At 44.2% G+C, this 26,473-nt stretch overlaps 1 protein-coding gene across 2 annotated transcripts in view; it reads left to right on the top strand.

Moving 5' to 3' along the window:
• Window positions 1-26,473, top strand: part of LOC145508725 (uncharacterized) — a 617,339-nt gene that overhangs the window by 41,356 nt on the left and 549,510 nt on the right. For both annotated transcript variants that reach the window (XR_014055566.1, XM_081495991.1), the window contains exons 3-7: window positions 5,005-5,138; window positions 5,268-5,388; window positions 5,667-5,743; window positions 6,527-6,639; window positions 7,950-8,032. Coding sequence is in view for 1 of the 2 variants with exons in the window: in XM_081495991.1 (XP_081352117.1) it covers window positions 5,005-5,064 (60 nt within the window). In the remaining variant the exon portion in view is untranslated. The remainder of the gene's footprint in view (window positions 1-5,004; window positions 5,139-5,267; window positions 5,389-5,666; window positions 5,744-6,526; window positions 6,640-7,949; window positions 8,033-26,473) is intronic.

The raw sequence follows: 26,473 nt of genomic DNA, 5'->3' as shown, positions 1-26,473 counted from the left end.
CCGGTTGAGTGGAGTTCTGGCAGTATGGCATGGGATGATGGAGCAGGGGTACCAGGTTAAGGAAGTGTTAAGAAATTGGGTTCTGATCTACCTGAATTTTACTTGGACTGGTGCTTCTTCTCTTTGCCTTTCTGTTCCTTACTCTGTGAAAAGGATGTTCATCTAATTCATTTGTGAACTGCTGGGCATTGCACTTGGTGTGGGATACAGCAGACACCCTGGCTCCCTTTCCTTGTCCAGTAGAACAGTCTCTGTGTTGCTCACCACGTGGAGATGTTGTGAGGATAGATGCTCACAGAGAGAGAAAGGATTAGCAATTTACATTATAATTACCAATTTAATTATAAATTCAAATTGTGTTCTAAAATGAACAATGACACTAAAAAAAATTATCTTGGCATATAACAGACACCGAACAAATACTTATTAGATAGACGAGAGAGCATGTGAATGGACCAAGTATTGAATGTATGAAAAGTACTTAAGAACAACTTTAATAACCTTTGTTTTCTGGGCATATCAAGATGGCACCCCCTTGAGGGGAGGAGCAGTGAGGTAGGAAAGAGATTATGGATGCTATTAGAGGAAGTGGCAAGATGCCCAAGATAAAGTTCACCTCCTCACCTGCTTGTTCAGGGCTATGTTAGCCTCAGTGAAGTACATATTATTTTGCAATTTCACAAGCCGTCATTTTTCCCTTTTCCTTTTCTTTCCTGGCTTTTCATTCTTCTGTGTTCAGTAAAACCCTTCTGGCACTTGCTCTCATGGGAACATTGGCTGTTAGTCAAATCCTTCTTCCCTTCAGGGAAACAAAAGCAAATCAATAGATGATATTAAACAACCTGGAAGACCCTAGTGATTTAACACTTCCTATAAATGTCAGCCAGCCCTGAAGCTGTGGATGGTCTTACTCTTCACATCTGTCATTTTCTCTCTCTTCTCTCAGCTGCCCCTGGATGTCTCCCTCGGAGTAGCTTTGAGAGGCAGGGGGAAAATAAGCTTGGAAGAAATACTCAGAGATATAGTGGTCCCCATCACTGAAGCTAATCAAGCAGAGGCTGGTAACCTTCCTGTGTGGGACTGTGTGTCATGCAGGATTCTTTCAATTGTGAGTGACAAAAAATTCATCTTACAAGTAACTAAAAAAGAAAATTTAATAATTCAGATCATTTAAAATCCAGGAATAGGGATGGCTTCAAGGATGGTTTGATACTGGGGTTCATATAATGTCATTGGGGACCAATTTATTCCCTCCGTCTCTTGGCTCCATTTTCTGCTGCTTAAGCTTACAGTCAGGGTCCAAAATGAGAGCAAAAACTCAAGACCTACTTCTCAGCTTTATATCCAGCAGGGAAGAGTGTATACCCTCATGCCAGCATTCCCAGCAAAATATAGTTTCTCTCACTGTCTCTTCTGGGGTAGATGTCCACTCCTGAACCTATCACTATGTCAAGGGGGAATAGGAGGGTCTGACTGGGTTAGAGTGTGACTTCTATGTGGATCAGGAGTAGAATCCTCTCCAAAGCCTATAGGCTGAGAGTGGAGGAGAATGTGGTTTTCATAGGGAAAATCAGGATATGACTCTCAGAAGAATGGGGAACCAATAAAGAAGATCACATGTCACAGATGGCCGTGACCTGCTCTGTTGCTTTCTAGGACCTATGTTCAGGCCGACTATCTAGTGATAATTAGGTTATGTTGTGTGTATGACTCAGAGTTGTAAACCCCTTTTGGTCATACTTGTCGTAGATGAAAGCCAGGACATTGTCATCTTATAACCTTGTGCTGAAGTGGAGCCCTAGGGAGGTTATAGACTTGTCCAAGCTCACCCAGTGTTTGAATGGCAGGGCTGGCATGAGAATGCAGCCTTCTGGGCTCTTCTCTCTTTCTCATGCCTTTGTTTCCCCATCTCCCAGACTGCTTTTGGGAGAGCTGTTCACCTGGCTGAGTCTTCCTACAAAGGGATAGATGCTTGTTTTCTAGAGTGGGTGATTCATGGTAACACTGGATCTACAGCAAGGGTGTGACAAGCATTGGAATAAATTGCACCCTTTTAGCACCTGCTGATTGAAAGCCAGGGGAGATGGTGAAAGAAAGAAAGTGAGAGTAAAGTGGCCTTATTTCAAGGAAAGGAGCAGAGGTAATTCTTTTTTCCTTTTTATTTGTTTATTCCATCTGTCCACTCTGCTCAAGGACATCCTTACAGAAGGAGACAGTATAGGGCAGAGGAATGAGCAGTGGCTTGGAGTCCAGAGATCTAAGTCCTCAGCCCCAATCTGCTCTGGACTTTAGACAACTCAAGCCCCATCTGTGGGCCTCTTTCTCTGTTGGGTAAATGAGGCAGCTGGACAACAGAGATCATCCTTGATGGAATATGCGCTCATTCTATTTTGAGTGGTCACTTGTGCCAGTACAGCATGCCCTTTCATGCTTTGTTACTGTTGTATCCCTCAGCTCTGGGGCCCACATCACAACTACAGGGGTACCACCTACCCTGGAGATGTGCAACAAGGCAGCCTTTGATCCCTGGAACTTAGTAGGTGCTCAGAAAATATTTCTAAAATGACTGAATATAATTTGAGCAGAGACTTAAAAATGTCAGGCTGGATGAAGCACAAGCTAGAATCAAGATTGCTGAGAGAACTATCAATAACCTCAGATATGCAGATGACACCACCCTTATGGCAGAAAGTGAAGAAGAACTAAAGACCCTCTTGATGAAAGTGAAAGAGGAGAGTGAAAAAGCTGGCTTGAAACTCAACATTCAAAAAGTGAAGATCATGGCATCCAGTCCCATCACTTCATGGCAAATAGATGGGGAAACAGTGAAAACAGTGACAGATTTTATTTCTGGGGACTCCAAAATCACTGCAGATGGTGACTTCAGCCATGAAATTAAAAGATACTTGCTCCTTGGAAGAAAAGCTATGACCAAACTAGACAGCATATTAAAAAGCAGAGACATTACTGTGCCAACAAAGGTCCGTCTAGTCAAGGCTATGGTTTTTCCAGTGGTCACGTATGGATGTGTGAGTTGAACTGTAAAGAAAGATGAGGGCCAAAGAATTGATGCTTTTGAACTGTAGTGTTGGAGAAAACTCTTGAGAGTCCCTTGGACTGCAAGGAGATCTAACCAGTCCATTCTAAAGGAAATCAGTCCTGAATATTCATTGGAAGGACTGATATTGAAGCTGAAACTCCAATACTTTGGCCACCTCATGTGAAGAGTTGACTCATTTGAAAAGACCCTGATGCTAGGAAAGACAGAAGGCAGGAAGAGAAGGGGATGACAGAGGATGAGATGGTTGGATGGCATCACTGACTCGATGGACATGAGTTTGAGCAAGCTCCAGGAGTTGGTGATGGATGGGGAAGCCTGGCGTGCTGCAGTCCATGGGGTTGCAAGGAGTCAGACACTACTGAGCGACTGAACTGAACTGAATTGAACTGAATGGGAATCTTTCCACCATTATAACATTCTGTCTTCAGGTCTTAAAAGGCCTTCTTATTACGGTCTTCTTTTAAAATGCAAGCCATCTCAGGATTATTTGCATTTTAAGCTTGAAGTAAATAGCATCTATTTATTGAAAGGAAGCATGAGACTCAAATTAGGGGTTTGAGGGTGGGGACAGGGAGAAATGGCTAGCCAGAGGAAAGACTGAAAAGGTGGATGTGGTGTGGAAGTTGGGTCTCTAATGAACTAAAAAATAATGAAATCTTCCAAGCATCCTAAGTGAATTGACAATATAACGAACACCATGTGTTTACCACCAAGTTTTGGAAATTAAATATTACAAATAAATGCCAGACTCCTATGTGATCTTTCCCATTCTCATCTAATCTCAGAACTAATCATGATCATGACTGAAGTGTTTAATATTCCTGTAATGCTTTTATTGGGTTGACCAAAAAGTTCATTTGGTATTCTCTGCATATATATGTAAGCCTAAGCAATGTGCAGAAAATTTTCACATTATATAACTTTTCAGAAATGGCATCATACTGTATGTATCATTCCACAATTTGCTTTTCCCCTTTAATACTGTTTTGATGCTTATCCATAGTGAAATATGTAATTCATATTTGATCTAGTTGAGTTGATCTAGTTGACCTAGTTCTAGTTTACTATATAGTAATACCTTGAATGACAGTAATATACAGTCTATTTTTCCATTTTCCTGTTGATGGATGTTGAGTTTGCTTCTATGCATTTTGTTACAACCAACACTCTGTGATACACTTCCATGTATGTCCTTCCTTGTTACATGTGCATGAGTTTTTCTGGGGCATATTGCCTAGGAAAGGGATTGCTGGGACATGGTGAGGCTACATCTTGAGCATTATTAAATGTTGGGACAAGCCTCCAAAGGGTTGGTATCCATTTGCACACTCCATCCCCTGCCTCAAACAGTGTGTGAGAGCTCATTCCTGAGTGATGTCAACTCATCTCATGAAACACCCAGGCCCACTTCTTCATGCCATGACAAAGACCTGTACTCTTATTCAAACATCAACGGCCCTCCTAACATGGATTGTCTAAGAGGGAGGAGGTGGAAGGAACAATCTTTGGATATTTAATTGGGTTACACACAAATACAGCATTTTTGGGAACCAGCATTTTGCATACTTAGAATTTGATGGATTTGAGTCCTGGTGCTGCCACTTACTAGTTGTATGGTTTTACACAACATAGTTTGTCCCTCTTGCCTCAGTTTTCCCCTCTGTCAAATGGGGGTGGTAATAGTACTCACCTCATGGGTCATGTGAAGGATTAGATGAGTTAATACTTGTAACACAGGTAGCATAGCATGTAGCCTGACTCATTGTAAGTGGTCAATACATGGTAGCTATTAGCATTATTACAGGTGGCACAGCCTAGTCATTACCGTTTTTTTCCATCCTTGAGGACTTCTTTTCAGCCAGGAAGTTCATGTTTTGAAATTTTTTTTTTGCTCAGCAACCTGCATGAATTAAGCAGCATTTAATTCTTTATTTCATTTCTAGCTATCAAGGCCATATGTGACTGCTAAACAGCTTCTGACTGGCAAAAGGGAACAGTGTTGACACACCAGCTTGTATCATGGCAGCCAAAAACAAGAGGAATTGGTTTTTAGCTATGTAGTGTGACTTTATCACAGGTAAATGTGCAGCTTCCATTAGCTTTTCCTCTAATATTTCTCTAATATTTTGAATTGGCTCTAAATAGTGACTTCCACAATGACCTCTGGGCTATAACTCTGATCTAGTCCTACCTCTGTGTTTCATAGATGGAAAAACAGAGGCCCAAAGAAGAGCAAGAAATTTTTAATTGTGCCTTCATGGAGATTCATCACTCACTCAATGGACAAATCTCACCTTGGTTCACACATATGACTAATTGGAAGAGAGGTATCTGGTTATCTATTGCCACATAACAAACCTCCCCAAAGTCCTGTGGCTTAAAACAAACACTTATGCACTCTCATGTTTCTGTGGGTTGAACGGGCTCAGTGGGGTGGTTCTTGCTAGAGGCTGCTTATGCTCAGTTGGCAGCTAGGACTGCAGGCATCTGAAGGCGGGAGTGGATGGGATATCCAAGATGGCTCTCTCACATGTTGGCACTTGAGGCTGGTTGTCAGTTAGAGCGCCCGCACATGGTGTCTCCAGGTGGCTTGTGTGTCTTACAGCATGGTGGTTGGGTCCTGAGAGGGAGCATCTCAGGATGAGTGTTTCAAGAGGAAGGATGCAGAAGCTGCCAGGCCAGGTAAGGGCTGAGCCTACTTCCCTTTACTTTCACCATATTCTACTGGTCCATGCAGTCACAGGCCCATGAAGATTCAAGGAGATCAAGTAGATTCCACTTCTTGATGAGGGGGTGACAATGTCACATTGCAGAGAGTATGTGGCATGGCCGATGTTTCAGTTATTTTTGGAAAGGAGTCAGAATTTCTGTCATGGCATTTTTTCCCCCCTCCCTACCACGGATTTGCAAACATCTGTGGTCACCTGCTGAGGGAAGTAGATGAAATTGTGGCCTTTTCTCCCCAGCTCTGTCAATTCTGGGGGCAGGAGGGAAATACAACCTAATCTCAGTTGAAAGAATAGAAAGGGTGAAAAACTCTCCTCTGCCTGGCAAAGCAGGAATATTAAATATTTTTTTTAAAAAATACCTTACTGGAGCAACTGTGTCCATACTAATAAGAATGGATTTTTTTTTAAAACTTGGTTTTAGGGGAGTGTTCATGATAAAACATCTTGTTCTTGAATTATTAAAAACAATGTTGAGTAAAGAATTGCTTAATTTAGTAAATAATTTTAAAGCAAGCCATTATTTTCTCCAAACTCAAATTTGCTGAAAGCACTCCAAGAATTTTATTACCAGCACGACTGCATAATATAATTGTGTAATTAGTAATACATCTGACACTTTGGGAGAGATTTAGTTTTACTTAGGGCAAGAATGAAATGTAGTAGTTTATTATTTTTTAAGATGGCATGAGGGACACTGCCCTATTTTGCTGATTGAAGTTTTGTTTTGTTTTAAAAGGACATTGTATGGCTGAAGTCACAGAGAACCAACATTGACTGATACTGGATCTGTGGACAGAATATGTGGTCTAAAATTGGAGTGGTCTTGGGGAATTCACTGGCAGTCTGGTGGTAAGGACTCTGCACCCTCACTGCCGGGGGCCTGGGTTCAATCCCTGGTCTGGGAACTAACATTTCATAAGCAACATGGCATGGCCAAAAAAACTGGAGTGATCTAGGTTTGAATCTTGGTACTTCCTCTTGATATATATATTTTTCTTGAGTAAGTTATATAAACAAAGTCTCAAGTTTTTTATTTATAAAATAGGAATAAGAATGTTTCTTTATAAGGTTGCTTTGACTCTTAAGTGGGATAATGCTCACAGAAGGCCTGAGATTTTACATATAAGGGACTGCTGCTGCTGCTGCTGCTGCTAAGTCGCTTCAGTTGTGTCCGACTCTGTGCGACCCCATAGACAGCAGCCCACCAGGCTCCCCTGTCCCTGGAATTCTCCAGGCAAGAGTACTGCGTTGGGGTGCCATTGCCTTCTCCGGTATAAGGGGCAACAGGGCTCAATTATTAGCCACATTCACTGCCACTTGAGGAGGCATAGGCAAGGTTACACAGCACAGAAGAGGAAAAACTGGAATCTGAACCCTGATCTCTATCTTTCCCAGTTGGGATCTTAACCACTAAGCATATTGTCTGGTGGGAAACACACAGTCTGTTTACCTCTGAAGCACCAGAACACTGTCTGGCACGCGGTAGATGAATAAGAAACATATCTTGGTGATCAAATTCTTCCCCAGGTACCCCAGCTCCTCACCCAGTGCAGGCAGTTTTTGTGACAGTGAAGAGGGAGAAGGGGGAAGCTGGTGAGGGCTTTTTCCATGAAGAAGCTCTTTGTCCTCCGGCACTTGCCATTGCTTTTTGCCTCATTTGCTTTTAAAAAAAAATTATTGGAGTATGCTGCTGCTGCTGCTGCTAAGTCGCTTCAGTAGTGTCCGACTCTGTGCAACCCTATAGACGGCAGCCCACCAGGCTCCGCCATCCCTGGGATTCTCCAGGCAAGAATACTGGAGTGGGTTGCCATTTCCTTCTCCAATGCATGAAAGGGAAAAGTGGAAGTGAAGTCGCTCAGTCGTCCGACTCTTAGCGACCCCATGGACTGTAGCCTACCAGGCTCCTCCGTCCATGGGATTTTCCAGGCAAGAGTACTGGAGTGGGGTGCCATTGGAGTATAGTTGCAAGCTAAATGTCTCTCAGCAGAGGAATGGATAAAGGGGATGTACTACATATACACAATGGAATATTACTTAGCCATAAAAAGGAACACAATTGTGCCACTTGCAGAGACGTGGTTCCCTCAATTTGCTTTTTATTCAAAGGCCCAAACTGCCGAGGCTCACCCCTCACTGAGGCTCTGCTTTGGTTCACATAGTTGGCTGAGATTGTCCCAGCTGAGCACCGCACGGAATACACAGACGAGGAGATGGAGACATTCAGAGCCGGGATTGAGTACAGGTGTGTATCGGCTGCCTGACTGTCTGCAGCTGCCGCTTCACGTGGGCTGAGCTAACTGCAGCCACGCCCACCACACGGGACACTGCTCCCTGGCTGTAGCTGCCAAAGCGTGGGCAGAGGGCTGGAATCAGGGAATGGAGAGGCTGACCTGGTGGCCCCTGGAGCTTGAGTTCCCATACTGGCGGCACTTTGGTAAGGTCTCCCTGCCTTTTTTGATACTCTAGCATCTTTTCACTAAGTTTCCTTTATGATTTAAGACTCCAGAGTCAGATTCTGTTATCGGTAATCCAAAGAACTTCTGCTAGTGGAGGAGCAGACTTTCAGAGCTGGAAAGGGCTTGGAACGTCGTCCTTCTCACGGTGTGGCCTGGTTGAGCCCGGCAGGACTCTGCAAGGATCCCTGATGCCCACAGACCATAGGCGCACTCATGCCTTTCCCCACCATCTGGGATAACCACCCTCCCCCAGCCTTCCCAAAAGACTCAACGCTGGAGAGGCCATACAGGCCCCATCTCCTCCATGTCAAAGGCTTTAAAAAGTTGTGCCATAAATATTTAAAATATCTCTCCTCTTCTATTCCATCCCTTATCTTCTCTACCTTTAACTTTTACTGGCTACAAGTATATTCTTAAGGTAAGATAAATCTGTTTTCTTTATGAATTGTTGCAAATTCCAACTTTGTGGCATTGTCATAATAGCTAATATTTTTGTGCTAACGGCTTAGAAGCCAGGATTACTAAATATGTGTTAAGTGCTTCATGAAGTTTGGTTTGTTTAATTTAATCCTCTTAAAAAATTTATTGTGGTGTAGTTATTATTACTCTTTCACAGATGAAGAGATTGAGGGTTTGAAAGGTTCTAAATGAATAAGGTTATATTTTAGAGCTGTCTGCTTAAATAGTGATGGCAGAATCAAATTGTGAAGCATCTCTATTTTTCCCTTCTATCATCATCTGCGCCATTATTTTGCACATTAGAAAAAAAAAAAACAAAGTGCTGAGAGATTCAGAGTAATGTAGATGCTGCAAGAAATTTGGACACAAAGTGAGGGAATACAGCTTCTTGTGTTTGAAAGTCAGGGAAGACTATTTTGTGTTATATTTTCCAAAGAAGGCTGCAATAATTCTCCCATCTTACGTGTTTTGCTAGAATCTTAATATTCTCCATCAAGAGGTAGAGTCTATGTCCCCTCCCCTTGAACACTGGTGGGTCTTTGTGACTATGTAGAGAGAGTACAGAGCAAGTGATGGTATGTGACTTTTTTTTTTTTTCAAATAATGTTAGTGTCTTTGTGAACCAGGACTTTTTTTTTTTTTTTTAGATTGATTTATTTATTTTTGGCACAGACTTTAGTTGTGACTGTTGGGGTGGGGTGGGCTACTCTTCCTTGCAGTGAGCAGGCTTCTCATTGCAGTGGCTTCTCTTGTTGCAGAACACAGGCTGTAGACACATGGTCTTCAGTAGTTGCAGGTCCTATCGCTCAGGGATTGTGGCTCACAGGCTCTAGAGCACTGGCTCAGTAGTTGTGGCACTAGGAGCTTAGTTCCTCCGTGGCATGTGGGAACTTCCCAGACCAGGGATCAAACCCATGACCTCTGCTTTGGCAGGCAGATTCTCAACCACTAGACCACCAGGGAAGCTCCTGGTCTGTGACTTCTAAGGCTAAGTCATAAAAATGTCATCCTATCACATGTTCTTAATATGTTCACTCTCCCTACCCAATCACTATGCTGCTAGGAAGCCCAGCCAACTCAGGGAGGGGAAGTGAGTTGCATAGCCCTGGCTGAGTGCTAAGTCAATGGTCACTCCAGTATTCTAGCAGCGTGAATGAGCTATCTTGAAAGTGGGTCCTTTAGTCCCTACTTGGGCTACCTCAGCTGATGCCACATGAAGCGCAGGCGAGTCATCTCCCGAGAGAATGAATGACTCTTGTTTTGGAACTCTAAGTTTCGAAGTGGTTTGTTAAATGACAGTGGATTAATGATAGAAAAGAGGCTTTAAAAGATGGATATCTTTGCAAACAAGATTCTAAAGGTGCTATGCTGATTATTGGTGATTACTACTGCTGCTGCGGTGGTGGTGGTAATGGTAGTAATAATAAATAATAATAATGATATTACTGTTAGTAATGGTAGCAGTAGGTAAGTCTCACTAAGTTTTTTTTCTGTGTTAGCTCATGCTAATTGCTTTAAACTGTATCTCATTTAATTCTAATGATGATTCAATGAAGTAGTTCTTAGTACCCTCATTTTACGGACAGGAGTCTGAGTATTAGAGAATTTGAGTTTTCTTTAAGGTCATACCTTCTAAGGGATGCTGCCAGAACATTCATCCCCTCATCTAGGCAGGGCTCATGTGGCCCTTTCAAGGAAAACCATGCTTGTAATCAGATTCACACTAAAGTGAGAATGACTAGTAGCTAGCTATTACTCTTTCACAAATCTGTTTACATTTTCAAAGTGGGATGCCCATTAATCAAAATGAAGAGCTCTTCCATGGAGCATGTCTACAGAGCTATCTGGAGGCAGAAGTCTTCTTTACAGTGCTTATCAGGGCTTCCCTGGTGGCTCAAACAGTAAGGAATCTGCCTGCAATGCAGGAGACCTGGGTTTGATCCCAGGATCAGGAACATTCCCTGGAGAAGGGAACAGCTTTGCACTCCAATATGCTTGCCTGGAGAATCCCATGGACAGAGGAACCTGGCAAGGCTCCATGGGGTTGCAAAGAGCTGCACACAGACTGAGCGACTAACACTTCTCTTTAGCACTTGTGAAGTTATTGTGTCTTAGACAAAGGGCAAAGATCCAGCTGACATGGTCATGACGGCTGAGCAGACTGATAGATGTCATTCCCTCCAAGCTCTGTCCTATCCTGAGTGGCAACTTAATTGTGTTATGACCCTGTTGGGGCTCAGAAGGCCACCCCCAAATATGTTCCAATGGCATATTGATTATTTTGAATTAAACTTAAGAAATGGCCAATACAAGAGGATAGTCTGACCCTCTTCTCTGTTTCCCTGGAAGCAGGAGCTATATCTCATGCATCTGGAGGTAGAAGAACACCCTTATAAGCAGAAATGGGGAATTCAGGCTGAGAAGCCTGTGTAAACAACCTTGTTACTTCTTTAATTTGCTCCCCCAAGTCCAAACTTTGTTTAGATTTTTCACTAAGTGAACCTCTAAAACCTAAGTTTCATGTGTTCCCCACATGTAAACCCATGGCTGATTCTTGTCAATGTATGGCAAAAACTATTACAATATTGTAAAGTAATTAGCCCCCAAGTAAAATAAATAAATTTATAAAAAAAAAAAAAAAAAAAAAACCTAAGTTTCTTTGTCCTGTTGATTCCTCACAAACTCATTGTTTGTCTAAAAAGTAAAAAAGCTGCTTGTTTTGGCCACTGTAAAAAAATTTATTGGCTGCGTCTGATCTTAGTTGCAGCATGCAGGATCTTTCATTGTGGTGCACAGGCTCAGTAGCTGTGGCTCATGGGCTTAAATCCCCCATGGCATGTGATGTCTTGGGGCTTCCCTGGTAGCTCAGAAGGTAAAGAATCTGCCTGCAATGCAGGAGACCTGGATTTGACCCCTGGGTTAGGATGATCCCCTGGAGGAGGAATTGGCAACCCAATCCAGTATTCTTGCCTGGAGAATCCCATGGACAGAGGAGCCTGGCAGGCTGTGGTCCATGAAGTTGCAAAGAGTCGGACACGACTGAAGTGACTAAGCACTCCTGCATTGGAAATAGGATTCTTAACCACTGGACTACCAGGGAAGTCCCTGGCCATTTTTTAAGTCCCGTTTCTATGAGACTTCTGTGTGCACAATTAAAATTCTTTTAAAAATTTCTCCTGTCAATCTATTTATTGTTAACTTTAGTAATAGTGCAGACACAAGAACTCAAAAGGGGTAAAGGGAGACTTTTCCCCTCCCTGAAAACCCCTATTTTACCCATGTGGAAACCGCAGCTCAAAGAAGTTGTTAGCTTGCCCTGGATCACACAGAACCAAGACGCGAGACTCGGTCTCCTGACTTCCAAAAATGGGTCCAGCCTGCAACTTGACTCTTTCTGTATCCCCCACACCACATGAAAGAGTCAGGGAGGTGGATGATAAAAAACCGCCGCTGGCAGAAGGAAAGCAGTGATCTGAACACCTAACGGAAATCCTGAACAGTGGACAGAAGAAAGCAAACATTAAAACAACCATGGATAGGAAAAAAATAGGGAAAAAAAATCAAGCCATTTGGAAGTGCTCATTGAGTTGCTGCAGTGGATAATTTAATAAGCCGTCTGTTCAAATCCGTATTGCTTCCCTGATCTCAGCAGGGTGCCGTATGGAAGCTCCTACGCAGTAATTACAAAGAACGATCTTTCCCCCTGTCTGGGATCTTAGACTGTGATCTGGGGAGCTGGAGCTGTTAAGCTGTTTTTCTTGGGAGGCAGAATGTGTGTGAGCCCTTGTGTGTTTGTATGTGTGTTGCAGCAGTAAGGGACTGAGTCTGGGATTGGTCCTGAAACTCTCTTTGTAGCAACCTTTTTTCTGCTGCTTCCTGGGGCCTGGTGCCAGGGTAACCTGCCTGCCTTGTATCTGATCAATTCTTTCCAGCCTGCGGCCTCAGGATTCAGCTCCCTGCTAAGCATCAGTAAACGTATCAAATGAATCCTTCCTTAGCTGATGTGGCTCCCACTCAGTTAAGAACATTCATTCTTTCAACAGGTAATTATTGAAAACCTGTAAGTACCAGGCCCTGTTCTAAGAGCATCCTTGCTCTTGTGGAACGTGTTTTAGTAGAGAAGATTGGTGGAAATCAAGAAAACATATACGAATTTCAGAGACTGATGAGAATAGTATGAGGGCATGTGTTTGGTTTGAGTGACAGGGGATCAGTCCTGAGGAGGTGACATTTGAGCTGAGACCTGAATGATAACAGGGAGTCAGGGTGGGAGGGGTGTGCAGGCTGGGGGAACTGTGGATGCAAAGGCTCTGAGGTGGGAACCTGGCTTATGTTGAAGGAGCTGGAGAAGGTCACAGGGGACCATGGTAAAGATGAGACTAACAGAAGCTAAAATAATTCAGGACCCTAAAGGCCAGGGCAACCAACTAGATAACATGATCTGATTTCTCTTTTGCTGTGACATCCAGTCTTTGGGTATTAGAGTTGGAGGGTGCTTTAAAGCTCAGAGCTGACTTTTCCAAGGTTCCGGTGCTGGTAAGTGATGGATGATTTAAACAGTCTCCTTTATGCTTGAGATTTTCAGGCCCTCTGGAGGCAGAAACTGAGTGTATTGGGAAGACTGGGGAGGTCTTCTTTTCTTTTATTGAGACATAATTGACATACAACATTGTGTGAGTTTAAGGTGTTGATTATACTCATCAGATGGCTCAGATGGTAAAGAATCTGCCTACCAAGCAGGAGATGCAGGTTCAATCCCTGGGTCAGGCAGATCCCCTGAAGGAGGAAATGGCAACCCACTCCAGTATTCTTGCCTGGGGAATTGCATAGACAGAGGAGCCTGGCACGACAGAGTCAGACATGACTGAGCAACTAAACAACAACAACAACGTATTGATTTGAAAGGTTTTAATACCGCAACATAATTACCACTGTACCTTGAGCTAAGACTCCTATCACATCATATAGCTATCATTTATTTTTTGTGGTAAGAACATTTAAGATCCAGTTTCTTAGCTAGTTTTGAAGTATGTGACACAGTATTGTCAACTATAGCCACGACTATAACTATAGTCGTGACTATAGTCACGACTATAGTACATTAGTTTCCCAGAACTTATTCATCTTCTAACTGCAAATTTCCCTTTGACCAGTGTCTTCTCAGTTCTCCTACCTTCCAGTCCCTGGTGACCATCACTGTACTCTTTGTTTCTTGGAGTTTGGCTTTTTTAGATTCCACATACACATGAAATCCTATAGTATTTGTCTTTCTCTATCTGATTTATTTCACTTAGCAGAATTTGCCCAAGCTCCATCCATATTGTTGCAAACGCCAGGATTTCTTTCTTTTTTATGGCTGAATAATAATCCATTGTGTGTGTATCATATATCTATGATACACATATATCACCTTTGTCTATTTATCTATTGATGGACACTTAGGGTTTTTCTGTATCTTGCCTATTATGAATAATACTGCAATAACCATGTTTAAAGCAAACCTTTTTGATATCCTGTTTTCATTTCCTTTGGATATATACCCAGAGATTGAGATTGTTAGATTATATGGTAGTTCTATTTTAATTTGTTTTGAGAAACATCCATGTTGTTTTCCTTAGTGCCTGTGACATTTTACGTTCTACCAACAATGCACAAAGCTTCTGATTTTTCCACATTCTCACCCACATTTGTTATCTTTTTTTTTTTTGGTAATAGTCATCCTCACAGATGAGAGGTGATATCTCATTGCAGTTTTTGTTTGCATTTCCCTGACGATTAGTGATATTGAGGCTTTATTCTGTTTATATGGTGTACTAGTTATATTAGTTAACTTTCAGATGTTAAACCAACTTTGTATTTCCTGGGGTAAAACCCACTTGGTTATGGTGAATAGTACTTTTTATATGTTGTTAGATTCAGTTTGCAAGTATTTTATTGAGGATCTTAATGTATCTATTCACAAGGGATATTGGTCTGTAATTGTCTTGTGATGTCTGACTGGTTGGACTTCAGAGACCTCATAGAACAAGTTGAAAAGTGTCCTCTTCTTTTTTTTTGTAGAGATTGTATATATTGATATTAATTATTTATTTTGAAGAGTTCACTAGTCAAGTCATCTGGGTCTGGGCTTTGTTGCTGAATTAGTTTAAGAATTACTTGAACAAAACTAGTGGAGGTGATGAAATTCCAGTTGAGCTATTTCAAATCCTCAAAGACGATGCTGTGAAAGTGCTGCACTCAATATGCCATCAAATTTGGAAAACTCAGCAGTGGCCACAGGACTGGAAAAGGTCAGTTTTCATTCCAATCCCAAAGAAAGGCAATGCCAAAGAATGCTCAAACTACTGTACAGTTGTACTCATCTCACACACTAGTAAAGTAGTGCTCAAAATTCTCCAAGCCAGGCTTCAGCAATACATGAACCATGAACTTCCAGATGTTCAAGCTGGTTTTAGAAAAGGCAGAGGAACCAGAGATCAAATTGCCAACATCCGATGGATCATCGAAAAAGCAAGAGAGTTCCAGAAAAACATCTATTTCTGCTTTATTGACTATGCCAAAGCCTTTGACTGTGTGGATCACAATAAACTGGAAAATTCTGAAAGAGATGGGGATACCAGACCACTTGACCTACCTCTTGAGAAACGTGTATGCAGGTCAGGAAGCAACAGTTAGAACTGGGCATTTAACAACAGACTGGTTCCAAATAGGAAAAGGAGTACGTCAAGGCTGTATATTGTCACCCTGCTTATTTAACTTCTATGCAGAGTACATCATGAGAAACGCTGGGCTGGAGGAAGCACAGGCTGAAGTCAAGACTGCTGGGAGAAATATCAATAACCTCAGATATGCAGATGACACCACCCTTATGGCAGAAAGTGAAGAAGACCTAAAGAGCCTCTTGATGAAAGTGGAAGAGGAGAGTGAAAAAGGTGGCTTAAAGCTCAACATTCAGAAAACTAAGATCATGGCATCTGGTGCCATCACTTCATGGCAAATAGATGGGGAAACAGTGGAAACAGTGGCTGACTTTATTTTTCTGGGCTCCAAAATCACTGCAGATGGTGATTGCAGCCATGAAATTAAAAGACACTTACTCCTTGGAAGGAAAGTTTTGACCAACCTAGACAGCATATTAAGAAGCAGAGACATTACTTTGTCAACAAAGATCCTTCTAGTCAAGGCTATGGTTTTTCCAGTGGTCATGTATGGATGTGAGAGTTGGACTATAAAGAAAGCTGAGCACCGAAGAATTGATTCTTTTGAACTGTGGTGTTGGAGAAGACTCTTGAGAGTCTGTTGGACAGCAAGGAGATCCAACCAGTCCATTCTAAAGGAGATCAGTCCTGGGTGTTCACTGGAAGGACTGATGTTGAAGCTGAAACTGCAATACTTTGGCCACCTGATGCAAAGAGCTGACTCATTTGAAAAGACCCTGATGTTGGGGAAAGATTGAGGGCAGGAGGAGAAGGGGACGACAGAGGATGAGATGGTTGGATGGCATCACTGACTCAATGGACATGGGTTTGGGTGGACTCTTGGAGCTGGTGATGGACAGGGAGGCCTGGCGTGCTGTGGTTCATGGGGTCGCAAAGAGTCAGACACAACTGAGTGACTGAACTGAACTGAACTGAATGCAATCTATTTGTTATAAGTCTATTCTGATTATCAAATTTTTAAACCAGTTTCAATAATTTATGACTTACTAGGTATTTGACCATTTTATTTAAGGTATCTAATTCATTGGAATATAGTTTTCATAGTTGTCCCTTTTTATCCTCATTATTTCTGTAAGGTCAGTAATTATTTTCTTTTATTGCTAATTTAAGTAATATGAGTCTTTTTTTCCCCTTAGTCTGACTAGCTAAAAGTTTGCCAACTTTTTTGATCCTTTCAAAGAGCCAGCTTTTGGTTACATTGTCTTTTCTCTATTGTTTTCCTAATCTATATTTCAGTTGTTTCAGCTCTAAACTTTATTGTTTCCTTCCTTCTGCTTGCTTTGGGCTTGGTTTGCTTGTCTTTTTCTAGTTTCTTAAAGTGGAAAATTAGTGTATCGATTTGGGATCTTTACTATTTTTTAATATAGGCATTTATAACTATAAATTTGCTTCTAAACATTCCTTTTTCTGCATCCTATAAGTTTTGCTATGTTGCATTTTTAATGGAGCCCCCCGTGCATTTGACTCTCTCTGTTGTCCACAAAAGGGCTGGCTGCTGGTCACCAGGACTCTGGGGAGGGATGAGGATCGGAATAGCCCCAAGTTGAAATACCACAGGCTCCACTCTTTTGCTGATGTTCAGTAGTCTCTCTTCGGAGAAGGCAATGGCAACCCACTCCAGTACTCTTGCCTGGAAGAATCCCGTGGACGGAGGAGCCTGGTGGGCTGCAATCCATGGGGTCGCTAAGCGTCAGACACGACTGAGCGGCTTCACTTTCACTTTTCACTTTCATGCATTGGAGAAGGAAATGGCAACCCACTCCAGTGTTCCTGCTTGGAGAATCCCAGGGATGGGGTGCCTGATGGGCGGCCGTCTATGGGGTCGCGCGGAGTTGGACACGACTGAAGCAACTTAGCAGCAGCAGCAGCAGTAGTCTCTCTTTGATAGTTGATTTTAAGCTTCCCTGGTGGCTCAGATGGTGAAGAGTCTGCCTGCAATGAGGGAGACCTGGGTTTAATCCCTGGGTCGGGAAGATCCCCTGGAGAAGGAAATGGCAATCCACTCCAGTATTCTTGCCTGGAGAATCCCATGGATGGAGGAGCCTGGCTGACTACAGTCCGTGGGGTCACAAAGGGTCAGACATGACTGAGCAGCTTCACTTTTGTGGCTTAGTTAGTTGTCAGAGTCTAAAGTGATTGATTTTCATTGTTTTGCCCATATTTTCATTGTTTTCGAGGGAATGAGTGTTCTTTGTGATCCTTGCTCCTCTGTTCTGGCCTTTGGTGACTTTTAACTGCTCTGACAACCCTTTGCAGTGGGTACTATCATGATGTGCTCTTGGTAGATGAGGAAACTGAGGCTCAGAAAGTTTCAGTAACTTACTAATGAAGCCGAATCTGGCCTCTGTACCCCATAGTGATTTAATTCTTAGAGACAGAGTTTTGGGTTAAATAGAAAAGATTTAATGCGTTGCCACGCAAAGGAGGCCAAAGTGGGCTAAAACCCTTAAAACTGTGTCCTAAACTGGAGCGGGTAGTGAGGGTTATAGTAATGGTTCAGAGAGGAGGGTGCAGTCAGCTCATAGACATTCTTCTGATTGGTTGGTGGTGAAGGTATGACTGGTCTGTGGTCATTGTGCTTGTGGGCAGCATACAGTTAACTTCTTCCACCTGGTGCAGGCTTCAGTCTCTGCAAAACAGCTCAAAGATATTGTTATGTGTATCCCTGAGCGTGATCCAGGGCCCTGCCTGAGGGCAGCACTATTGTTTCTTCACTGCTCCTCCCTTATTTCTACATTCCCTCCCTTCCCTAATTAGTAACTGTTTGAACCTTCCCTTTGGAACTCAGGGAAGGTCTTGGAGGCTGAATAAAGCCTATTTCCTACAAATAGAAACAAAGGACACAGAAGGGCTTTTGTGCCCAGGAGCCCCACTGGATCTGATATCATTAAGGCCACACAGCTAGTAAATGGTGAAGCCAGGATTTCGACTATGTAACCTCTTAGAACTTTCTGTCCAGCCATTTCCTTTGCCACAGATGTCTTCCTTGGACAACTTCTTTGCCTCCTTCAAGTCTCCTTTCAAGTCTTACTACTTCTTGCACCCTAGCTTGCCTTCTCCCTCTGCTGCATTTGTGCCCAATTTCCCCTTAGTCTCCTCTGCTACTTTCCCCCAGCACTATAACATTTAGAAATATACTGTATCTGTACTGTATTATTGTCTTTCCCCTCTTGCTAGAGGGTCAGTTCCATGGAGGCAGCCAGCCTTGTCTATTGATTTTCCTTGCCAGAGTATGAAAGGAGGCCCAGCATTTATGAGGCTCTCAGTAAATGTTTTTGGATCTGACCCAAAGTCCCAGCTCTCAACTCTTAAGTTAGCAACAGGGTTTTGTTGGGGGCAATGTGTAATTTCCTTGGTTCTGTCTTGCCACAGCAAAGATTTGAAATGGTGGACCAGTGTTACAGCTCAGTTACAGCTCAGTTTTATTAAGCAAAGGATAGTACACCCTTGAGGTGTGAGGGCGGGCCAACCCAAAAGGAGAGGCCTCAATCCGTCTTAGCTTCTTCCTTTTATACAAATTGTCTCCTCTCAGCCCTTGAACCTGCTCTATGTAAATTGGGCTAGCCGAGAAGGGGGCATATTTGTTTCACCTGAAGTTCTCCCTCCAGTCTGAGAATTCAGTCCAAGCATTTTCTTTTGTTCCATTTTTGTGGGCTTTTCCCTTTCTTTGCCTTTTAGCCTCTGACATTTTGGACTCCTTTATCCTATTCTAACTATCTAACATTACCCCCTCAATAGATGGGAGGCCCAGTTCTTTGGGAGTAGGGGTGTCGAGGTCTCTCTGGCTGCTCCCTGCTGAGCTGGGATGACAAGGGGCATTGGGCCTCTCCCTCTTGCTAGTCTCAAGCCTCAGAGTCCTTATAGTGGTGTCCGTCTAAGAGAGAGTGATATTTTCCATGGTCGGGTATAGTTTTATATATCCTTGTTGAACTGGCACTGCATGTTGTAGCTTGTTGACCTGGCCAGAGACAAAACAGGTTAGACAGTTGATAATATATGGAGCAATCATAAGCAGCATCAATATGGTGATAATCAGGGATTAGTAGGGGCATTAGCCAACTCCAAATTCCCCCTCGCCAGGAGAAGGATCTCCCAAAGAGAGATTGTAGCCACCCTGAGAACTCTCTAGCTCGTTCTTTGAGATCTTGTAGGATATGAATGTTTTTCTTGAGGACTGTGAGATTTTCTTTAACTTAGCTGGAGGTAGTTATCCAGAAACAGTATGTCTCTTTCAAGATGGCTCAAGTCCCTCCTTGTTCTGGGATCAGGAGATGTATCTCTTGTCTATATTGGAGTACAACCCCTGCCAAGCTGTGTTGGCTCTTTAGAGCTATCCTGAGAAATCTTATCCCCAGAAACTTAATTTTGGGGGTGTTCATTAGAATGGCACTCATCTGTAGTCCTGAATAGGTATCTGAGATCTCCCAGGGGCTCACCAGTGTATTGAGTGTCCTCTTCTGTTTTCTTCCATAGCTTGACTCATGAGTAGTGAATCCAGGAAACATGTCCTGATACCTTGACTACTGTGGGGGTAGAAAATATTACAGGGTAGGGACCTTTCCATGTGGGCTGGAGTTGAGCCTTTGGGGACCCATCTTTCCAGACTTTAATTAGGACTTGAGTCCCTGGAGCATATAGTGGTGGCTCTTTAGAATCTTTTGGGTCCTGGTTGACACCCTACAAGCATATTTCTTGTTGGAATTGCCCAATGGCCATGGTATAAGACCAGAGAGTCTGAACCACTGGATCTAGGAAGAGGTCATTGACATAAACAGAAGGTCTCCCATATAGCATCTCATAAGGACTAAGACCAACCTGTTCCTTAGGGGCAGTACAGGTGTGGAGGAGAGTTATTGGTAAAGCCTCCTTCCATCCTAGGGAGAACTCCTAGGTTATCTTTTTTATCACTAGTTTTAAGAATTGTTTGGCTCTTTCTACTTTTCCTGAAGACTGAGGCCTCCAGGCACAATGGAGGTAATAAATAATGCCCAATGCTTTAGAGACCCCTTGGGTGACCTTAGAGGTAAATGATGTCCCATTGTCACTTTGTAATGACCTGGGCAGACCAAATCTCAGAATGATTTCATGGAGCAGTTTTTTTTTTTACCACCTCCTCAGTCTTCTCAGTCCAGGTGGGAAAGCCTTTAATCCATCCTGTGAATGTATCTATCATGACTAGTAGGTATTTATACCCTTGAGAAACTGGCATCTGGGTGAAATCCATCTTCCAGTCCTCTCCTGGGTAGGTCCCACGCCATTGGATGGGCTGGGCCAGCTAGGGTCTTTGAGCTCCTTGGGGGTTAATTGGCAAGTTGGACAAGAGGAGACCACTTGACATCTAGTCGTTTGGAGGCCTATTTTCTGAAGGATCTTTCTAGTAATCTTTTGGAGGGCCTTCTCCCCTAAATAAGTGGTGGCATGTAAGGAGTTAACCAACTTCCATTAGAGGTTCCCAAGCAGAAAAGTAGTCCCTCTTTTTGGAACCACCCCATATGATCTTCTTGAAAGCCCTCACTGTTAGCTTTAAGAATCTCACCTTCAGTATATGAAGGAGTTTCAGGCGAATTAGTCTGTGGAAGTAAGTTGGCAACCTCTATTAGGTCATTGTTCTGTAATGCTGCTCTCTTAGCTGCCTGATTGGGTGCTAGGTTCCCTTGTGCCACTTCCGTGCTCCCTTTTTGGTGTCCTTTACAGTGGGAGACTGAAACCTCAGCGGGAAGATGGACTGCCTCCAAGAGCCTAAGGATTTGATCATCATATTTGATTGGGGACCCTCAGGTGGTCAAGTGGCCTCTTTCTTTCCAAATAGCCGCATGTGCATGTAGCACCAGAAAGGCACACTTGGAGTCAGTGTAAATGGCTACCCTTTTTCCTTTCCCCAGCTCTAAAGCTTGAGTCAGGGCTATGAGCTCAGCCAATTGAGCTGAAGTACCTGGTGGCAAAGGTTTAGCCTCTATGGTCTCAAAATTGGAGACTACTGCATATCTGGCTCTTCTTTTTCCATCCAAGACAAAGCTGCTTCCATCAGTGTACCAGATTTCCTCAGGATTGGTTAGAGGATCTTCTGACAATCCCTCTCAGGGTTTTGTCCAATGGTCCAAAGTTTCTAGGCAAGAGTGAAAGGGGAGAGAGCCCTCGGGGGGTAGGTAGGAGAGTAGCTGGGTTAAGAACCTCACAAGGGGATATAGTCAGTCCTGCATTTTCCGTCAGTACTACTTGATATCTGAGCATCCTTTGATCAGAGATCCATAAATGGCCTCTCCCATTCAGGAGTTGTTTCACTTGGTGGCTGGTAAAAATAGTTAGTTTGCCCCCAAAAGAGAGTTTTGAAGCATCTTCTATCAGGACTGCAATAGCTGCAAGATTTCAAAGGCAGGGAGGCCAGCCTCAGGCAAGTTGGGTAGAGCTTCTTGGATAAGTAAGCTACAGGATGGGGCTCAGGTCCCAACATTTGAGTTAACACTCCCAAGGCTATTCCTTCCTTTTTTTGGATATAAAGTTGGAATGCTTTTTCTGGGTCTAGCAATCTCAAGGCAGGTGCTTGAGTTAAGGCTTGTTTTAGTGTAGCCTCTGCCTTCTTTTGGGCTTCCCTGATGGCTCAGGTGGTAAAGAATCTGCCTGCAGTGCGGGAGACCCGGGTTCGATCCCTGGATCGGAAAGATCTCCTGGAGAAGGAAATGGCAACCCACTCCAGTATTCTTGTCTGGAAAATCCCGTGGACAGAGGAGCCTGATGGGCTCATTCCATGGGGTTGTGAAGAGTTGGACACAACTGAACGACTTCACTTTCACTTTTCACTCTCATGCATTGGAGAAGAAAATGGCAACCCACTCCAGTGTTCTTGCCTGGGGAATCCCAGGGACGGGGGAGCCTGGTGGGCTGCCGTCTATGGGGTTGCACGGTGTCGGACATGACTGAAGTGACTTAGCAGCAGCAGCAACAGCAGTCTCCATCCACATGGTTGCCAGACCTTCCTCACAGGACCCCCTCACTGCAGTTTAAGAAGCTTGTACAGTGTTGTAGAAACCACCACCAGAACCACCACCACTGTCAGCAGTCGAGTTTTCAAAGTGCTTTTCTCATGAAATCTTTCATATTCTTTTCTGTGGGATTCATATCATTGTTATCCCCATTTTCCAGTGAGGAAGACTGAACTCTGATGTTAAAAATACATTAAAACACCCAGGACACAGGGCTGCAAAACTGGCAGGTGGAGTTGAGGCTCATGGTGTGGTCTTTATTCTCCCCTAGATGGACCAGTGTTGTGCCGTAGCTGTTGTTTTGTGACTGTCTATGTGTTCCTTAATCCTCTAACTTTTGGAGCTTAGGAAAATGGTGCTCAGAGGAGTTAGGGCTGGCTCTGGGTCTCATAGCTGGGGGGCAGACTTGGGTATGTGTGAGCCACACAGTATGTGTGTACTGAATTGTGTGCCCCCCAAATCCACGTGTTGAAGTGCGAGCCCACAGTACCTCAAATGTGACCTTACTTGAGACCAAGGTTGCTGCAGATGTAATCAGTTAAATTAAAATGAGGTCATACCAGATAGGGAGGCCTATAATCTATTATTACTGATGGCTTTCTAAAAAGGGGAAGTTTGGACACAGACATGCACACAGGGACAATGCCATGAGATATTAAAAGCAGAAATGGGGATGATGCTCCCAAGACCTGAGGAATGCCAAGTATTGTCAGCAGACCACCAGAAGCTAGAAGAGAGGCAGCTTAGACTCTCTCAGTGTTAGGGAAGAACCGATCCTGCCTGTCATGGTTGTCTGAGAATGTGTTGGAAAAGAATTTCTAGACACAAAGTATTTCAGAAAGGAGCAGACATAATGTAGGCTCTGCAGATGCAGTGAGTGGGCCGGGGAGAGCAGATGCTTTTCATGGGCTAATAGCCAGTTTTTATAGCTTTAAGACAAAGAAAATTCCTGCTGGAAGGATGGCATTAGGTGATTGGTTAGGACACTATAGGGTGAGTACCGGGGTGGGCATTTTTGCCTAATAGGGGTCAGGGAGCTGGCCAGTAAGAAGGAGGGGGGTTTTTGGCAGCAGTTACAGTGGGGTTCCATCAGTTCTGGAGGTGACTTTGGTTCTGGGCTCCATGTCTGTGGCCTTGGTAGAAGGCCTCACACCTGTGACTTTGGTATAGTGCTCCACGCTGCCAACACCTTTATTTCAGACTTCTAGCTTCTTCTGGATTCCAGAACTATTGGACAGTGAATTTCTGTCTTTAAACCACCCGGAAGCCTAGGAAATGAGTATGCAAGGCCATATTCATAATGACTCCAGAGCATTGGCTCCCCCGTTTCCCAGAATCTTAAGTTTTATAGTTCAGAGGATTTTACTTCTAAGTTCCAAACAAAAGGAATGACAACAAACCCCTGAGTGCCACTGTGACAGCCAAGAGGTGAGAGAGGACAAGTGTTAGTTCAGCCAGGGGTGCTGGTGGCTCTGCTGTAGAAGTGAAATGCAACCATGCAGCCTCGGTCCGTGTGATGCCTGCCGCCGTGTAGGCAGAGAGCTCCTCTCCCCCTTGCTCCAGAGAGGCTGGGTTTTGGAATGTTGGTTGGATGGAGCATCTGATGCTTGAGGGGCCCAGGAAGGCTGCAGAGGTGAAGAAGTACTGGACTTAGAGCTAGGAAACTACTCTGCCACTCATCCTGCTGTGTGACCTTAGGAAAATGTCCTGCCCTCTCTGGGCCTCAGTGAAAAACTGAGTAGGTGATGTTTAAGGGCCCCGAGAAACTGTCTCTGGTCTAAAGTGGAAACAAAGGAAATCTTGTCATTTGCAGAAATCAAAGAACTCAGGAGCGTTCCTTTGCAGTTTGGTTTCATGTGTATTGATGAATGAGGCTGGCTGTCCTGTTATTTAGCATGCCAACCACCAGCTCTTTCTTCTCTTGACTTGCAGAGATCTCATTTCAGGATAATGATGATAGTGGTGATGATGACAATGAATAAACACTTATGTACTTGTAGGGGAAAAAGAACTTAAAATATACATTTGGGGGTCACTCCCAAGAGGCTTGTCTTGGTTTTTTTAAATGGACTTTTGCTGACTCATGAGATCATGGGCATGTCCCTGTCCCTCTCTGCTATCCCCATCTGTGAAGCAAGAGTGTTGGCCTAGGTCTGTGGTTTTCAAACTGTGGTCCATGGACCACAGCGTCAGCATCACCTGGGAACTGGCTCTCCATGAAAATTCTCAGACCCCATCCCTGACATACTAATCAGATTCTCTGAGGAGGGGACCCTGGCGATCTGTTTTAACGAGTCCTCTGTACGAGTTTTTGGCACCCTAAAGTCTGAAAACCACTGGACTAGACAGCCCCTTTGGTCTCCTGGCCCTGACTACTTTAGTTTGCATTTAAGTCCTCTGAGGAGAGGGGCCTTCTGTGGGATTCTCAGAGAGAGGGGTGAGAAGTGGAGAAGAGACCCTTCCTTGACTTCCCCTCCTTCTGAAAGTTTTAATGTCTCCTTTCCACCCCTCGTTTTACCTGTTGTCCTCTGATGATAGGAACTTACTAAGATGGGGGATTTTCCACAGGCCTATTTCAGAGGTCCTAGGGAGGAGTTTTAATTGCCAGACTTCACACCGAGGGTGTTAACATTTATTAAAGTCAGCTCCTCTGATTGCCTTTTAACAAGGCGGCGACTGTGTATAGGAGATAACGCTGGGCACAGCTTGGTAGGGCCTCAGCGGAGGCTTAAAATAATCAGGTCCAGGGAAAATAGGAAGGCAGCCTGGTGCAACGGTGACAAGCCTCGGCTCTCTGCCCAGCTGGAGGCGGAGGGGTTTGGGCTGCCATGGGAGCAAGGTGGGCGTGGGGCAGGGGAGCGGGGGGATGGAGAGGCCAGTGCTGGCTTATCCTTCTGGGAATAGAACTGTGGCAGGGCTGTGGCCCAGGGAGCCAAGGCTCTGAATCTGGGCTCCAGCCTCTTTGCTGGTTGAGATTTGATACTTTTGAGGGGAGGAGGGATGGAAGCATCCCTGTTGGGTAGTGGAGAGTGGGAAACACAGCCAAGGCTCTGGATCTAATCTGGATTTGCCACAACCGCCTAGGGCTTTGGTTCTAGGCCATTCCTCTCAGGCCTGCTGTTGGCTTGCATGGCAGAGCAGCGATTCAAACCGCATTCAACTGCTTCTAGGGGCCCAGCTTCCCAGTCCCTGGGTTGAGAATTAGTGGAATTGAGGAAAAGACCTTGATGCTAGGAAAGATTGAAGGCGAAAGGAGAAGAGGGCAGCAGAGGATGAGTTGGTTAGATAGCATCACTGCCTCCGTGGACATGAATTTGAGCAAACTTCGGGAGATAGTGAAGTTCAGGGAAGCCTGGCGTGCTGCAGTCCATGTGGTCGAAAAGAGTTGGACGTGACTTAGCAACTGAACAGCAACAAGAACTGAGGGGTTCTCACTTTTCTAGGTGTGTTGAGGAGCTGAACAGTCTCTGTTCCTTCCTTCCTTTCTCCTGGAGGGGCTCTAATTTCATCCAGTTTATGCCAGGAAGTTGGAAAAGACATTCTCACAGAGTGAAAAGAAAAACATTGTTGCAACCCTCTCCTTGCTGGCAGCTATTGCCCTGAGCTGAATCCCACCTGCTCTTTCTCAGGGCTCCCCCTTTTGGTGGAAGGTGGGTCTAGCCAGCAAGCATCCCTTCTCTCTTGGCCCCATCCCAGCATCCCGTCTGTCACTATCTGCTGCTGATTCTCCTTCCCAGAGCCTGCAGAATCTGTCCTCTTGTTTCCTCCTGTCCATTTTCGTCACAGCTTAGGTCTGGACCCACAATGGAGGCTCTGAAGTGGTAGGTCTCTCTCCTGTCCTGTCCTCTCAAATCCTCCCTCCTCCAAGAGTGACCTTGCCTCATGTTCCTCCCTTCAGTGCCTTTCTCTTGCCCACCAAGTTGAAGCTTCCATGATTCTGGGGTCTGGGACCCTTCACCAGCAGCATTCCACAGCCTTACCATTTGCTGCTCGCACCCTCTGCTCTGTCAGATCAAACACCTCTGGTTCCCTCAGGACCTTTCAGGGTCAGCTCATGTGTCACTTCCTC

This window comes from Giraffa tippelskirchi, chromosome 6 (genome assembly GCF_054371585.1).
Source record: "Giraffa tippelskirchi isolate mGirTip1 chromosome 6, T2T-mGirTip1v1.2.pri, whole genome shotgun sequence".
Classification (NCBI taxonomy): Eukaryota; Metazoa; Chordata; class Mammalia; order Artiodactyla; family Giraffidae; genus Giraffa; species Giraffa tippelskirchi.
This window is presented reverse-complemented; position numbering and strand designations above follow the sequence as displayed.